This window comes from Elgaria multicarinata, chromosome 8 (genome assembly GCF_023053635.1).
Source record: "Elgaria multicarinata webbii isolate HBS135686 ecotype San Diego chromosome 8, rElgMul1.1.pri, whole genome shotgun sequence".
Classification (NCBI taxonomy): domain Eukaryota; kingdom Metazoa; phylum Chordata; class Lepidosauria; order Squamata; family Anguidae; genus Elgaria; species Elgaria multicarinata.
This window is the reverse complement of record NC_086178.1, coordinates 57,163,409-57,179,098: the sequence shown is the minus strand read 5'-3', so window position 1 is coordinate 57,179,098 and position 15,690 is coordinate 57,163,409. Positions and strand designations below refer to the sequence as shown.

The 15,690-nt window shown below is 39.9% G+C and overlaps 1 protein-coding gene across 8 annotated transcripts in view; it reads left to right on the top strand.

Annotated features, from left to right (window-relative positions):
• Positions 1-15,690, top strand: part of BTRC (beta-transducin repeat containing E3 ubiquitin protein ligase) — a 158,885-nt gene that overhangs the window by 58,420 nt on the left and 84,775 nt on the right. For 4 of the 8 annotated variants that reach the window (XM_063132535.1, XM_063132530.1, XM_063132533.1 and 1 more), the window contains one exon: positions 12,981-13,058. The exons of the other annotated variants lie outside the window; for them this stretch is intronic. In XM_063132535.1, the coding sequence (XP_062988605.1) occupies positions 12,981-13,058 (78 nt within the window). The remainder of the gene's footprint in view (positions 1-12,980; positions 13,059-15,690) is intronic. 8 annotated transcript variants of the gene reach the window in all.

Here is a 15,690-nt window from a genome sequence, read left to right as displayed (position 1 = left end):
TAAAACTTATGTCAAGTGCTATTTTTCTACTTGGAAATGTAAGGAAACGTGCCTAAATTCTGTTGCATGCATTTTTAAAACATTCAACTGAGATATCAGTACTGTCATGTCCTGCTCAGAAATATTTCTGTCACCCTGAAACAAAAAAAAAAAACACCTTATTTTCCCATCTCTGAATCTCAAGTGGGTTCTAATGAGCTCATGTTGGTCTTCTCCTTTTCTAAGACTATTTTGAGCCTTCTGAGTTGTCTTGTTCTGATGTTTATCTCATGTGGCAAACTAGAGTCTTGCATAATCATCCCACTTTAATCAATAGAATAATTGATAAACCAGCTAAGATTTAAACTGATTATCTCCCCAGTGGAACTCCCCAGGGGGCTGGGGCTCTCTAAATTTTTGACGTGTGTTGTGCACCTTGTGTATGAAGTGTGGTTTGAATTATCTGTTTTTATTTGCTTAATGATGGGAGGGTGTTAAAGTCAAATGTTTAATTAACCCAGCAATGGGCTGCGCTGTCTCTTACACACGCACCCAGCTGATTGAGATCTCTCACAGAGAATACTGAATAGGAAGGATAATGTGGCACTCAGACGGAAGATTGCTTTTTCAATCCATTTGCTGGGTCACTGCTTTGAATGTCTTATTGGATGAAAGGCATTCAGCCCAAGGGAAAAAAAGCCCAGCATTTAAGTACATTTTGTTTCTCTCCTGGTCCCCTCCCCACCCAGAAGTTAACTAAAACAGATATGTTGTAGGTTTAATAGGCCATTCATGTCCAAGCAAGAGAGTGTGAATAGTGGCGTTCAATACACCCTGGCTTAAAGCTGTACACTTTCCTTTAGAAGCCTAAAATTCGAATGGCCTTGAGGTACAGGAACAAGAGCCGTGTACATCTTCCTGCCTTTCATGACGCAGTTGTGTGATGGATCCAATGGGAGACTAACATTTCCTGTCCCAGTCAGTAAGGAAATGTTTGTTGCTTTTGGAGCCCTTACTCAATATATTGTGATCCAAAGTCAGAGTTTTGTTAAGTAAAAACCCAATTCATAAGGAATTTATAAGGTGGGGTTTGCCACAGTGAAATGTGCGACAAATAAACATCAGCACAGTCCAGAAATTATACATTGTAATGATTCACATGTAATCTTGTTCATGCTGTGTGACATATATCAGATTATCCCATTATTATTATTATTATTCTTTGGAGTTATTCATATCTTGCAGCTTGTAGAAAGGTAATGTACATTCTGCAGTCACTTTGTGTATGTGTGTGAGCATGTTCAATCCTGTGTCTCCTTCCATAGAAACCTTTTCCACATCCTCCAAGCACAATGCATTAGTAGTCTGCTGTTATGGTAGCAGGGCGTGAGGTCAGCTGTCCCTTTAACCTGGCCAAGCAACCTCCTTCAATCACTACACAATGGACAGAGTGGAGCAATAGTTCTATTCCCTAATGATGTGAGGTGACTTTCCCCACAGTCCATGTTGGGGGAATGGGAGAATATTGGTCATACCATTTGGACCATAACTAGTTGAGATGTGGCAAAGTGGGGAGGGATGGTAGCAATAGTTGAAAGCTATAGAGTGAGTGTTTATGTTATGGTACTGAGGACAGCATTTCATATTCCAGTTTTCTGGTGTGGTTCAAATGTTTCACAAAGAAGGAACTGAGATTGTTGGTCAGCCAGGAACTCCTGAAAAGGAAGTTGCAGCATAGTGATCTGAAGAGTTGATTCATACAAGGGCAGTTATTTCCAGCAGGAAGCCCTAAGACAGAGCTGACCCCAGAGGTACAAGCGTACCAGGAGCAGGGCAAGGATTGAACCAGAAACAGGCTGCAGCAGGGAATCTGCGCTTGGGTCATCAAGTTCATGCACTTCTAGCTTTCAGTCCTGCCCAGCTTTATGTTTGAATCCACATTCTTGCTGGCAGAATTGCCCCAGCTTCAAAGGATTGCCTTGGCTCAGGCCCATTATTGGCCATGGATCTTTTAGGGATAGGGGCGGCATTGGAACATAAGACAAGGAAGCAGGTTTCCATCGGGGATGTGATGTATGTTCTATGGTCACAGGAACCTAAAGATGGTACAAGATGTAGGCACTTAGCCAAAGCAATGCTGGATACGTTTCACAGGGGCAGAATGGGGGTCCACCTAATTTAATGGGTGCTGGATTTGGCATCATGGTTCTGTTAGAGATACTCAAGCAGCAGTTAGAAAGTCGTATTTGGAGAGATGATACAAAACGTGTAGTGAAACTAGCCAACCTTATAATCCATTTATCAAGTACCCGCAGTTCCCATGCACATGAAGCCATAATAAATATTGAAAAGAGAAAGTGAATCTGTGCCTAGAGAATTTTAATAAATAAAAAGTTTTTAAAATTCCTTCCCAGATCTATTGGCTCCTGCTGCCTCTTGTTACTGGTAGAAATACATTTTTACACCCCTATCGGCATATCACTGTAGGTTCGTAACCTGGGCTTGTGTTGTTCTTTTCCCGCCAAGAGTGTTCTGGGAAACAACAGGAATGCAACTCAATTTGAACTTCACCAGTACTCAGAAAAGGCTTGAATTACACTGGAGGAAAGAAAATGAAAGTGACTAATTCTTAAATGTGGTATGTCTATATGCTGGAATCCAATGTTTTGAAAGTATTGTGTGTTCAAAATAAATAAATAAATGAAAGTGGAGCAAACAAGCAAAGAATAGTTCCGATTGCATGTGCTCTGGGTCCCCCTGCCCCAATTTCTTTTTTCTTTTGATGTACTGCTATTTAAAATTAAAACTTAAGCCCACAAATTGGACCTTACACACTTTTGGCACATCAGCTGAAACTAGATTCAGCAGTGATGGATTTAAAGGGGAACTTGAAAAAATGGCACAGCAGGGGAGAAAATGTAAGTGTAGACAATAGAAACTCAGATTTAGATGGCAGCTTTATTTTTAGCCACCTGACTAAAAAGTACAGCCATAATAACAAAGCCAGCTCAATAAATTCTTTTGTTTGGTCTTATGGTTTACCTATCATATGATTCTAAAAATGTCATGATAAATATACTTTAAGGTGTTAAAATATCTAAAAAAATAAAATTAATATTTGAAAAGGATTCTAAAACAAGCTATTCATTTTTAAAAGCCAAACATGATTCCTCAATGCCCTTAAGATTTCTGTAGCTCTAATCTAACCTCTTGTTAGGAAAAATTAAGAAACAGCTCTGCCTAATGCAGATGTCTGAGTTACAAAAATAACCATATGTCCTGATTAGGAGAAGCAAATGTTCTTCACTTAATATATGGGAAATTATTTTCAAAGACTTTTGATGTATACTAGATGCTATTGAAATGAATTTAAAAGGCCATTGACCATCTAGCTTGCAAGGTTTGAAATCTTGAATATTTTAAAATGTACCACTTTTGTTTCCTTCTAAATTCCTAGAAAAGAAATATCAAACAGGACTTGCTTCCTGAAGAGACTATATTTATTAGGCACACCTTCTTGCTTATAACACCTTCAACTCCCCCCACCCCTTTTTTTAGTTTAATCTGTTAATTTTGAATATATCATTTTGAATGCATATATTTTCACACCCATGAAGGCTTTTAGATACGCAAACATAGATTACTGAAGTCTCCCAACTGTTTTAACTGTAAACTTTTCAAGAAATGTAACAACTAGGAATGAACTAGAAGTGACTTGATTGACTGTGCCCTGTGATTTTTGTGAGGCTTTGATATTGTGCTCAGTAATAGGGAAGCATGCTAATGTGGCATTTCTTAATATGCTTCAAAATAAGAAATATATGGTATTGACTTCCTATCTGTGATTTCAGTTTGGTAAGAAATGCATAGTACAATCACACACACCTGCCACTCTCAATACTAGTAGCTGATTTGGTTCTCAAAAACTTGCCTTTAAAAGCTCAGGAGTAAGACTCCATGAATATTGTTTCTTTAAGTAGGCAACAAACCCATCACCTATAACAGTGAATCAAATGGGTAGGGAGAGCTATAAAGTTCGTTACATGCCCATGTTATCCCCTTAATCAGTTATAATACAAACTGGAGCAAAATTAGCCTCCTTACAAATAAAGTGTTTATTTGCATGAGGCTCTTAAGAGCTAGGAAATGCAGCCAGCATCTCACGTTTTTGCAATAATGTGTGCGAGTAAGCCATAAGCAGATTTTTTTAAGGAGAAATTTGAACACAATTGTTGTGATCCATATCACCATATCCTCCTTATCGGGGAATAATCCTTATGAGTCAACCCATTCTGTATGGCCTGAACTAGTACTTTGGCCTGTTTCTATTTGACCTTGCCTCCTGATTCTTCTCTTCAAATACCTAGCTTTGCAAAGACTGCCTTTTAATAATAAGTACTGAATTACTCTTGAGAAAGGAGGAGGAAGTCTTCTAAATGGTTTAATTGGTTGTTGAGCCCATAAGTATTGTAATAATGTTTACATTCTCTTTCACATGAGCTATGTCAGTTTTCAGACTAGTGCTTTTTGAAATAGCTGAGATTTATAAACTGCCAAACTGCATTTATGAAATCGGGATGCTGACGGTCCCTTTACAGTAGCAGAGCTCTTGGACTCATCTATCACTTACAAAGGTTATTGGAAAGGGACTAAAGGAGTTTTACTCTCCTGCAACCATTAGACTGGCATTTATTTCCCTCCTCCTCTTTTAGCCATACTATAGCAGAGTCACAAAGTAATTCAAATGAAATTTTCCAGTCCTCTCTGGCTCACCCTTTGTGCTGTCCCAAAAGGATGCTGAAATTCAACTTGGACACAACAGTCTCTCTCCTGGAAGATTGGGAACCCAAACTTGAGCCTATCAAAGTGTCTGGGATGTTGTGTTTGACCTTTATATTGTCCTTGGGCTACTTATGAAATTAGTTGTGAACTGACTGCTGCTGCTGTGTCTCAGTTTTATAGACCAGAAGTGTTCATGTCAGCCTATACTCAATTAATTCCTTCCAGTGCACTTCATTCCACCACCACTACCCCACATCTTTGTCTTTGAGCCAATGTGTATCCACACATGTTGGTTTGCCTAAGTCCTTCTTGTTTACAAGAGATTTGTTTGTCACCAGGAGCTCTGCTAAAATAGAGACTGCAAATGACAAGACATTTGTAACTAAGTTTTCTCCCCCAAAAGCAGCATGTATTTTCCTTATTGGATGCTGGTTTTAAAGGCAATAGCATGTTTTAAAGACCAGTTCTGCACAAATTCTGGCCTCTGGGATAATGACAAGTGTTTTGCCTGCATAAACAATATATATTTTTCCCTTCTGAGGTCCCCACACACCTAGTTTCCCTCAAGCTCATCATCTCTGTCAGGTTAATCAATAGGCACCGTATGGCAGAGGGTCAGTAATCAGTGTCATCATGCCTTTAAATCGTGTTGAAAATTTGCTTAAAGCCTGGGCCAATTAACATCGAGATGATGAATGGATGGGTAGATGGGAAGAGCCTTGCGCTTGGGGGCTTTGTGCAAAGGAGATGCTCAGCTGTTGAGCAGCCGACACCAGCGAATAAAATCAGCCATTCAAGTGAGTTCAGTCCACCCACTCTTAATGATAATGTCAATCTAGCAAAATATATACACATTGGAGTTGTCATGAGTTCATAAATCAAAGGAGTTTGTCAAAGGCATTCAGATTAACGAGGCAGCAGCAATAACAAGTCAAATTTGCATAGAGAATTGCCCGAATCTCAGTAAATTATGATCCTGTTTTTCATTTGATTATTTGCTAATGTCTCAAGAGGGAGAATGATTATATTAGCATGCAAAATCTACTCCAGAAGTAGGAATCGGAGGTACAGCCGACCAACACACGACGACAATTAATCAGTTTCTGCATACTAGCATCAACGCACAAGGCCCAGAAATGAACTCCTTTTATTATTATTTCTCCTTGCTACCGATCCAAATGGTTCAGCTTGACAGCGACTTTATATTGCTTTAACAGTGTTCTGAATTGTGCCTGCAGGCAAGACATAGTTATGCAGCTATAACCAACCTATCCATCTGCCAACCAGATTGGAATTCTCCTATCCAAAGCTTCCATTAACCCCCACTGACAGCTCCAAACAGGATTAAGGATTTGAAAGCATAAAAAGGGCTCTTTGCATAGACATGGTTCTTCTCTCACACAAACACACACACAAATAGACATTTGGAAAAAAAATGCTGCATCTGTATGGCTTTATAATGAGTGTTGGCAAACATAAAACCCCTTCCTTTCTACCCTCAGAAAAAAAACTAAACATCTCTCCAATTGGCATGGTTATTATGATCCCTGCTGTAAGACAAGAGGTAGTCTTAAAGGTGGTTCTCTTCTGTTGATAGACCTTTGGAATGCTTCCATCGATCCATTACATCTGATTCCAGCATTTGTTTGAATGGGTTCTGTGTCAGAAATTCTCCATAACATAGTACAGATGCTTCAGTATAACTGTGGGGACCCTGAGGAATGGGTGGGTTTCATGTGGCATCTATATTAAGAAATTGTGTATTGGGTGATTGGGGTGGCTACATGCCGTGACAAGTATATTCTGTTAATTACAGGGTGAAGTCTTCTAACACAAATGAGATTTGTCAAGGTTCTCTTATGGACGCTTATTGTCAATGAGTAGAGGATTTTCTCAAAAGTATGCTCCCTTTATGTCAGCAGTGGAAAACAGAAGCTATCTTTACCCCACTGCTGACAGTTAAAGTATTGCCTGTCTATTGAGATAAAAATGAAGATCTCAAATCATGTTTAATTTTCCTGGAATTTTCTGGTGGTTTCTTGTCTTTAATTCTATATTCTGCGCTAGAATGGGGGGTTAAAACCATGACACAAGATTTCCATTGAGCGAGGCTGTGGAAGCTCACTTTTCCTCCCCACTTTCCTTATGGTTATGTTACATGTCCAGAACTTTTTTATGTAGCAGGCATTTTTCATCTGGGAGTTTTGCCTTCCATACCCCACCCACATCATCTCATTGTCTTCCTGTGAAGCATTTAGTGATCATGGGATAATCCCGAGCACTGCCCACTCACTGATACCATGTAGGCTGAGCTCAAGGTATTGGGTTTCTGCTGCCTGAAAAAATGCAAAAGTACTCAGGATGTGCTCAGAGCACCCTGCTGTTTTGTTCTAAATGTATGTCTTTTGCACCTGGCTCTGGCTGGTGGCTCTTGAGGCTCTGGTAAAAAAGAAGAAGAAAAGGCGATCCAATTGAAATCTTCATCTGTGGCACGGTGAGCAAGTATATGCAAGATCTGTTTGTGAGAGAAATTCCATATATTACAACATGAGTCTGCTTGCTGTATCTTGCTTTGGCATGTTTGCCAAGGGAAAGCAGGCTCATTCAGTGGTGGAAATAAATCCATAGGTGCTGTTCACACACAACAATAACCCAGGTTTGGTTTGTTTTTTTTAAAAGCCCTGGGTTGTCATGAATGAGCCAGTCCCTGCAGCTTAATCACTCCCATTTGGTCTTTGTGCCAGTGGGAGTAGCTACACAAACAAGGGACCATCTTAAGCCAGTCTCTCCTCCAACAAGCAAGAGCTGGAACCCGTTGTTAAATCCAGGGTTTGTTTGGGCCAGTCCAGTTAAGAGCTGTGTTGGTTTTTATCCACATCTGCTGTCTTAATTTCCTTGGTGCGTATTTAGTCGTTGCTGCTAGATACTGTAGTCACTACTTTTTGAATTTCATTGCAAAACACCCCTTTATTGGTCAGAACGTTACAAGGGAATAACAATTCCTAATTTTTGCTCTTAAGAGCACATTATCTTCTTGCTGAAGCAGACATCCAGCCCTGGGCTCCAAGGAGAACTGTCGGAACTCAATGAGCAGTTCAGAGAGGATCAATATCCACCGGATGTACATATCTTTTCTACTTCTAATGGTAAAAGATGCTTACCATTAAGAAGAATTTTGTGTCCATTGGAATCTAGCCCAAAACAACAGGTAGCATCAAAGATTGGCGTTTTATGCTTTTTATAGCTTTGGTCTTAATTTCATACAATAAGTTTGATTTTGTTCACTGAGTTTGTAAATATTTCTTTACAAATCACTGTAGCACTACAAATAAAGTTCATTACTATACCATATTTTGTGTATTCATGTATGCAGATGGCACTGTGGCAGGAGTTATATCAGACCTTCAAAGTAGTCCATTGTTATTATGCCTACATTGTTGGTAGAGGGCAACTGTAATGTAAGACGTTACTGCAGTTCAGTCCAGTGTTGTTATCAAATCTGCTGGTTGTTAGTTCTTTTTAGGGAAATGCAGTTGCAGAACTGTGAAGTTAAGGATTATACAGCAACATGAAGGAAAGGGGGGAGAAGAGAGATTGCAGTTCTATGTCCACTTACCTGAGAATTGTATAAAACAGATAGGGGACTTTTTTTCTAAGTAGACGTGGTGTACAATGACCCACTTAACTCCATGGTTGTTACTTCTGAGTAGACATATATAACATTGCACTATTAATAAATTTTCATTGAATTGATGATCATGCAGAAAATGGAAGCATATGAGAAGCTAGAGGATGTCTTTTGCAAATTTTTAATATAAGTTGTAGGAGTCGGGATCAGTCTTCAGTAGTTATCTCCCTCCCTAGGGTCTCTATAAAATAAATTTCCAAGTAGAGTACTGGATGCATCTTGTCTCCAGTTGACATATATGTAAATATGTGCACATAAGACACTACGCAATGCACAGCTAGCCATTTTACATGCTGCAAAGCCCTTTTTTGATCGGTTAATAATATTGTGTAAGACAATTACGTTTTTCAAGTTTACTAAAAAAAATTACTTTATCTTATTACATTTATGTTCTGTTTTTCCTTCTGGAGCTAAAAGTCTCCTCATTTTTTTATCCTTGGAACAAACTTGAGAGGTAGTGACTAGCTCAAGCTAATTCCGTGAGCAATGGAGAGCATTGCTACTCCACCTCAGGCAGAAAAATGTCTTGGGCCAGCCCCACTTACGTGTGTCTTTTTCTACTGTCCTGTTTGACTGTCAGGTCTGAATGAGGCAGTCAGAATCTCTTTCTGTAGTATGCGTGTAAGTTTCTGTGTGTGTTTATGGTTCCTGTATTTGTGTGTTGTATCCCGTAAAGGGGGACCTGATAAATAGGAACTTATTTTGTATTTGAGTTCTCTACCATGGACAAGATATTAATCTTTTGCCTTGAGGTAAGCATGGAAGATGATTTTCTCTAAGATATGTAGTCCCCCCCCCACCAAAAAAAAAAGTGTTTTTGCATTGTACAATAAAGTCACTTTCTTTGTCTCTCTTTGTGTATGCGCAACTGTTGTAGGAGTTCAGTGTTGGGGGCAGAGTAGGGAACCCATTACAATGCAGTAGCCCCAGTGTCCATCTTGGCTTTCGTCCTACCCTGAGAATTGTCCATGGTGCAGATTATGTTTCAAGAACGTTTTAAAGCTGAAAACAAAATTTCCACCTAAAAACAAAATTTCCAGTTTCTAAGCGATTGGTTCCATCTTTGCTGCTTCTTAAGGAGCATAATGTTTTCCAGTTTCTCAGTCTTTGCCAAGCGTAACTTAACTTGCTGACAAAAGTGCATGAGCAGCTCTCCTCTTTAATAGTCTGCTGTGTTGGTGCAGTAGAATGGGGCGATGGCAAGCTGTGAGCCACCATATGCACTTGGCAGTCACTGTCTGGTCTTTGTTCAGCCAACCTCTTAGTCTTGCCACCTATAAAGATAATGAATAAAACAAAGGCTTCAAATTAGCTGTTTAGTTTCAAGAAAGAAATTGGTAAACTTGAAGCATGTTGGGACAGGCGACATAAAGGCAGTAGAATTCCATGGCTTTGGGTAATGTGTTTAACCTGGAAGGGAGGCTAAGGAGCAAAGAAGGAGGTGGGGTTCCAAAAATAAATATTTTTCTAAGTGCTACCACTTACAATATTTAGTTACGAACCTAACATTTTGTGTATCTACTTGCTTTACATCCTTATGGGCTCACTTGGTTTTCTCATTCTGCATTTCCCCCATATTGTATTTGATTTTGGCTTTTGTTGTCAGTCACCCTACTTCCTGTTTCAGATCCTTCATTAGAAACATACTCTGAAAGTATAACAAGCAAGATAATGGGTGGTAATGTGTGCTGTCTTCCCTTTCCTATTTGGACTCCCTTCTGAAGGCTTATTGCTTTCTCTCCATTTAGATTAGTCCAAAAGTCTGTTGGATAGGAAGCCTGTCTGTTTTTATACTGTCTAAAGTGTTTATTTATTTACAAATATTCTACATCATTCTTGAAACTTGAAAAGAGCTTGCAGAACAGCTAGTACCAATGCTTAACGAATATCTGTTATCAAAATACTAAACTAGCTTTCCAGATATGTTAGACTACAACTCCCATCATTCCCAGCCAGCATAGCTATTGGCCATCTTGGCTGGGAATGAAGGGAGTTGTGTTTCAACACATCTGGAGGGCACCAGCATGGGTAAGACTGTACTAAACTATACTGTTACAGTGCCATGGTTCTTTGGAGTTCTCATATGGCCATCTTGGTATTTAATCTGCAATACAAAGGACTAAATTGTATCTTCTCACAAACTAGCTCATTACTTCCAGTAGTTGTTTCCATGTTACATTTCTAAATGCCATAATAAACAGTTTTAGATCTTGTAATGCTTCTTGGCAAGGCACCCAGCATTGGCAATGGAAACCAAAAATGGGGACCTTGCTGTAAATATAATTCCTATGACATCTACTCATAGTGTTACCAGCTCATATCTGATACCAAAAAAGTGGTTTCTTTGGCCCATGGATGCAGTTTGACTAGAAGTTCCATCATCCCCAGCTAACAGGAAACATAATGGGGGATAATGACATTTGGGGACTCAAGGTTGGGAACCACTGGGCTAGAAAATGGTCTGAAAACCCATGGTGCAGTTCTATTAGTGAAATTAAATGGGACTGGCTGTGCACACTGCCCTAGTAGGAGACTACCTGAGAAGCACATATAAACTACTCTGATCATTTTCTAGGAAGACTAGGAGTGCAACTAACACTAATGAACTGTGTACTGCTTCCCAACTTCATATAGATCAGACACACTTTCTGGAAGGGGAGGATTTTGAGGGGATTGGTAGGTGTGGTAACAATGATACAGTCTGTACCACAACATCATGAAGAATGCAAATGCTCTACCTCACTTCAGTCCTTGCATTTCCAGTTAAAAGGCACTTGGGTAGCAGGATTGGCAAAGGACCTCTGCCTGAGAATTTGGGGAGCTGATGCCAGTCACAGTGCACCAGTATAAAACAGGTGCTCCTGCAGCATCATAGCAGGAAGTTGATAAGCAAGGGTTATACTAAACATATGGACGGGTTAACTAAATGGAAGTTTGTATTTATTGTAACATCAACAATATACCAGTATACTAATATTATTGCTAAAAGTTGTCATGATATATAGAACTTCATACAATCATTTTATCGCAAGCTTGCAACTGGCCACTCACGGATCTTCACAGGACATTTTGGTGGGGCAGTGTTTCTCCCATGCATCTCCCATTCGTTCTGCTCTTTTTCGCATCATAAAAGAAGACCCAGAAACAGGGCTGTGGAGTCGGCACATAAAACCTCCGTCTCCTTTATTCATGGCACCTCCGACTCCGACTCCTTTAATTATATATTGATATAGGAAATAAATTTCCTATATATTTCCTTCATCAACTGCAAGCACACAACTTTTTAGAACCCTAACCTGTTAAAGCCTGGGTCTAAAGGCTATAGCTAAGACATTCTGGTTTTTTTAATTTATTTATTAAAGAAGCCCAAAAATAAAAACAATGAGGTTATATTTTTATTTATTTATTTAATTGCATTTATATCGCCCCATAGCCGAAGTTCTCTGGGCAGTTTATCAAAAGACTATAGAGTATAGAATAATAGGATATGAAACTATAAAAGAAAATCAGGAACAACTTTCTCTACTAGTTCAAAAATCCAAAGTATATACTTTGATATCAAAGTCAAAACTACAAAAAAGTAAAAAACCATTGAACACCTTAAACAACTTAACAAATGACCATTTTAAAAGAAATGAACTCAGTTAGGTACATAAGTAACATAAACCTTTTTCGAGATTAAAGTATCATTTGAATATAAAATTCAAGTGAATATACATATCACAACTCTATATACAATTTAAATTTATTAGGAGTCGGAGTCGGTACATTTTTACCGACTCCAACTCCAGTAACTCAAGAATTGCTTCCGACTCCACAACTCTGACTCCGACTCCACAGCCCTGCCCAGAAAATCTATTTGTGGGGAGGATCTAACGAAACTTGTCGCCATTTCCTGCTGTGTGCTGGAGAAGCAGCACAATAAAACCACCCTCTTTCTGTGTGACGAAAGAGGAAGCTGCTCATTCCTGTTGTGGGACAGAAGCAGGAGGAAAAGCAATGGTAGGGAAACACGATTTCCCCCATCTGAAGAAGCTCATATGCAATCAATAATTACAGTAACTATTAGCAATAGTATAGCTACAGTGATGCAGTGGGAAATGTTTAAGGAGCTATTTACTGTGCAGCATCGTGGCTCCCAGATAAACAACTGTTAAGTTGATTATTATACCACCGTTGACTATCATGTTGTCCGAACACAGCCTATATCTGGGACCTGTTTATAGTGACTTGCTGCTTTCAACAACACTGGATAGTGAATACATCACATGATATGTATGTGCCAAACACTCATTCCAGTTTAACTACCTAAATATGTGTCAGCCAAAACAAAAATTATGCACCACTATTTAACAAGAAATTTAGTCTCCAAAAAGAGGGCAGTGAAATCTCCTACATAATGCTGCTGGAAGCACCTTTTTTAATTTTTCTTTTTTTATCTTCCCTCCCCCCCGCTTTGTCAGATCCATTTTGAAAAATATATATGCCTGAATTGATGTTTTCTTCCTCCCCATCCCTGTCCTCTGCATAGAATTCCTATGAGAGAGAAGATTGTAACAATGATGAGCCTCCCAGGAAGATCATTCCCGAGAAGAATGCACTCAGGCAGGTATGCAGTTGATTCAGGGCTGCAAAACCTACCCAGCCCCTTTACTTGAAATATCTAGAGTGAACTAACCACTTTAGAACCTAGAAAGTTACAAAACATATTAAAAAACCCATTACTTTTCTCTTTCTTTCTTTTTTGTTTAAATATGTTTTACTGGAAAAGTATGCACACTTTCAAGTTACAGAGCACTGTTTGGAAATGTACCCTTGGGGGCTAATTCATGTATTTCCAGATCCTACCCTATTCTATGTCTTTAAAGAGGTCTCTTGCGAGCCACCAGGGCCTAATCTACATCTACCACCATTTTGCAATGGAGGAGGGATAATTGTTAGGTTTCCCGCTTATGTGTTCGGTCCTCACAGGGCATACACAAGGGAAGTTTCCTGGGAGTAAAGGAGAGCCGTTGTGGGAGGACATGCGCCCTGTGATGGCACTTCCAAAGGCGTATCGGGAGAAGTGGTGGGACTGGACAGATGGGTACAGGGCACGGAATATATATATATATAATTCCAAGATGCGCACCAACACAAATACACAGAAATGCGAGGTGGGGGATAAGTATTGTGTCAAAGATGCACTCCTGTGCATCAATATGTTTGTGTTAAAAAAAAATACACATGGTCAGCGTCAAAACACACCAATAGCCAATCAAAACTGTCCCAAAAATGGCGGCCGCCCACTCCCACCCACGTCCAAAACCTTTGGATACGCCCCTGACAATGGGTTGGCTGTTCACCAAGCTGGGAGTTGACGCTGAACAGCAACAGCTTCGGGAAGGGTGGGCACGCCAGCCATGGACTTCGGGAGCGTAGCGAGAGAGCTGGAAAAACCGTGGCAAAAGCAATCTGCAATATTCCTGAATAACTGATGGGTCATCCCTAGATCACTGCAGGAGTAGGGGAACGTCATGTGGCGCAGTAGGGACGACCTCGATATTATTCCGGAATAAACAGCTGGTGTAGATTAGGGCCAAGAAAAAGGAGGGGTGGGAAGAGAAAAAGGCACTGAAAACTTTGGGTTCAAAATAGTTACGTAGTGTCTTGGGCTCAGCCCTCACCTCTGCCATGTACTCAGTCATTTGGGCAGCTTACTTGTCCTTTGCCACACCTCCGACATGACAGCCATTTTGCGATGGTGCCTATAACCATTTCTCAAATTGCCAAATGTCCCATGCACCCAAAAAGGTTGCCTACCTCTGATATACATGTTAGAACTCCTGAAGATTAGTATCAGTGTCCTACTCCAAGTATGTGAGCCAAGGAATTGCTGCAAATATTGCTTATATTATCTGTATATGCATGGGAGGTATACAGCATTGTTCCTTATGCATTACAAAAATAAACACATTTCCAACAAGGAGATGATGACCTTTATGATGACCTTTATTTTGACCACATTCCATTTGTGTGGAAGACATCAGTAGAGTAAAAACAGTTTAAACCTACGAGAGTTTTAGAGAAGTATATATAAGTAGACCTTATAAATAGCTATCATGTGGGGAAAGATTTGGGATAAAAACTGAAAATGGGGAGGTGTGTGTGTGTGTGTGTGTGTGTGTGTGTGTGTGTGTGTAGTCTTGGAAGACCATGACAAGGAGACAAAGTTTTTGGCAACTATATTTAAGCTAACAAACGAATTTTCTCACTGCTAAGTTATAAATTAATTTTAATAGGCTGATCCAGATGGTCCATTTGGAAAATGGATAGCTTGATCTGTTGAAAATTAAACTAAATTTATCTCTCTCATACTTCAAACTGAAGCTAGTGTGAAAAGAGTGCCCATTAAGTCCAGTGAATACAGATGGACCGGCAGGTCACACATGGGACTAATCTGATTCATTTTAAAAATAAATGTGTGAATGATTGAATCAGGCTCCTGGTTTGAGTCCTGTTGTGTGCATGCGTGCAGCCTTTTTCAAAGAGACTCTCAAATGCTTCAGTGCCTTTTTAACCTGTATGTTTCCATTTTAAATTCAACATTGTTGCCAAAAACTGTAATTAGTTTTCAGTGCCCATCATTTAGCATTGGATCCGAATGGTAGATTGATTAGGTCGGGCATTTGTTATTTTAAGGGTTTCGTCTCCATTTCTGAAGAGCAGGGGCTTAGTAGCTGTGAGGGAGAGAGAGCTTTTAGAAATCAATGAGGGGGAAGCTCTCCAGGGACCTTTGAGCCTTTTGGCTTTTGGGTGTGTTAAACAGAGCCATGAATGAAGATTTGTAAATTTATTGCAGTGCCATCTGGGTTTCCCCCTTCTTTTTGCAGGAACCATATTATTGTTGGCTTGTATCTGTCTATTGTGGTGGTCACTCCCCGGGAGCTTGCCTTGGGTACTCCAAAGGAAAGTGATGAATAGAAAGGGTCAGCAGGCATAGGTCACAGGGCAGCTGTCCGGGGCTGCCCTGAACTTGATTACCCTACTGTCTTTTTAAAGAGGTTGGTACAATGCAGGTTATTTTGAGAAAGCTGCTCTCCTTTGCTCAAATGGGGTAATAATGAAGTGCCTTTTTGCTGTCAAAACTTGCTCTACAGGGCGAGTGGGTGGGTGGGGAGGCTCTGTGCAGAGGAAATCGTGTCAAAAGGTACCATGTGGGAAGTGCTGACGACAGCAGGATTGCAATGATGTGCACTGCA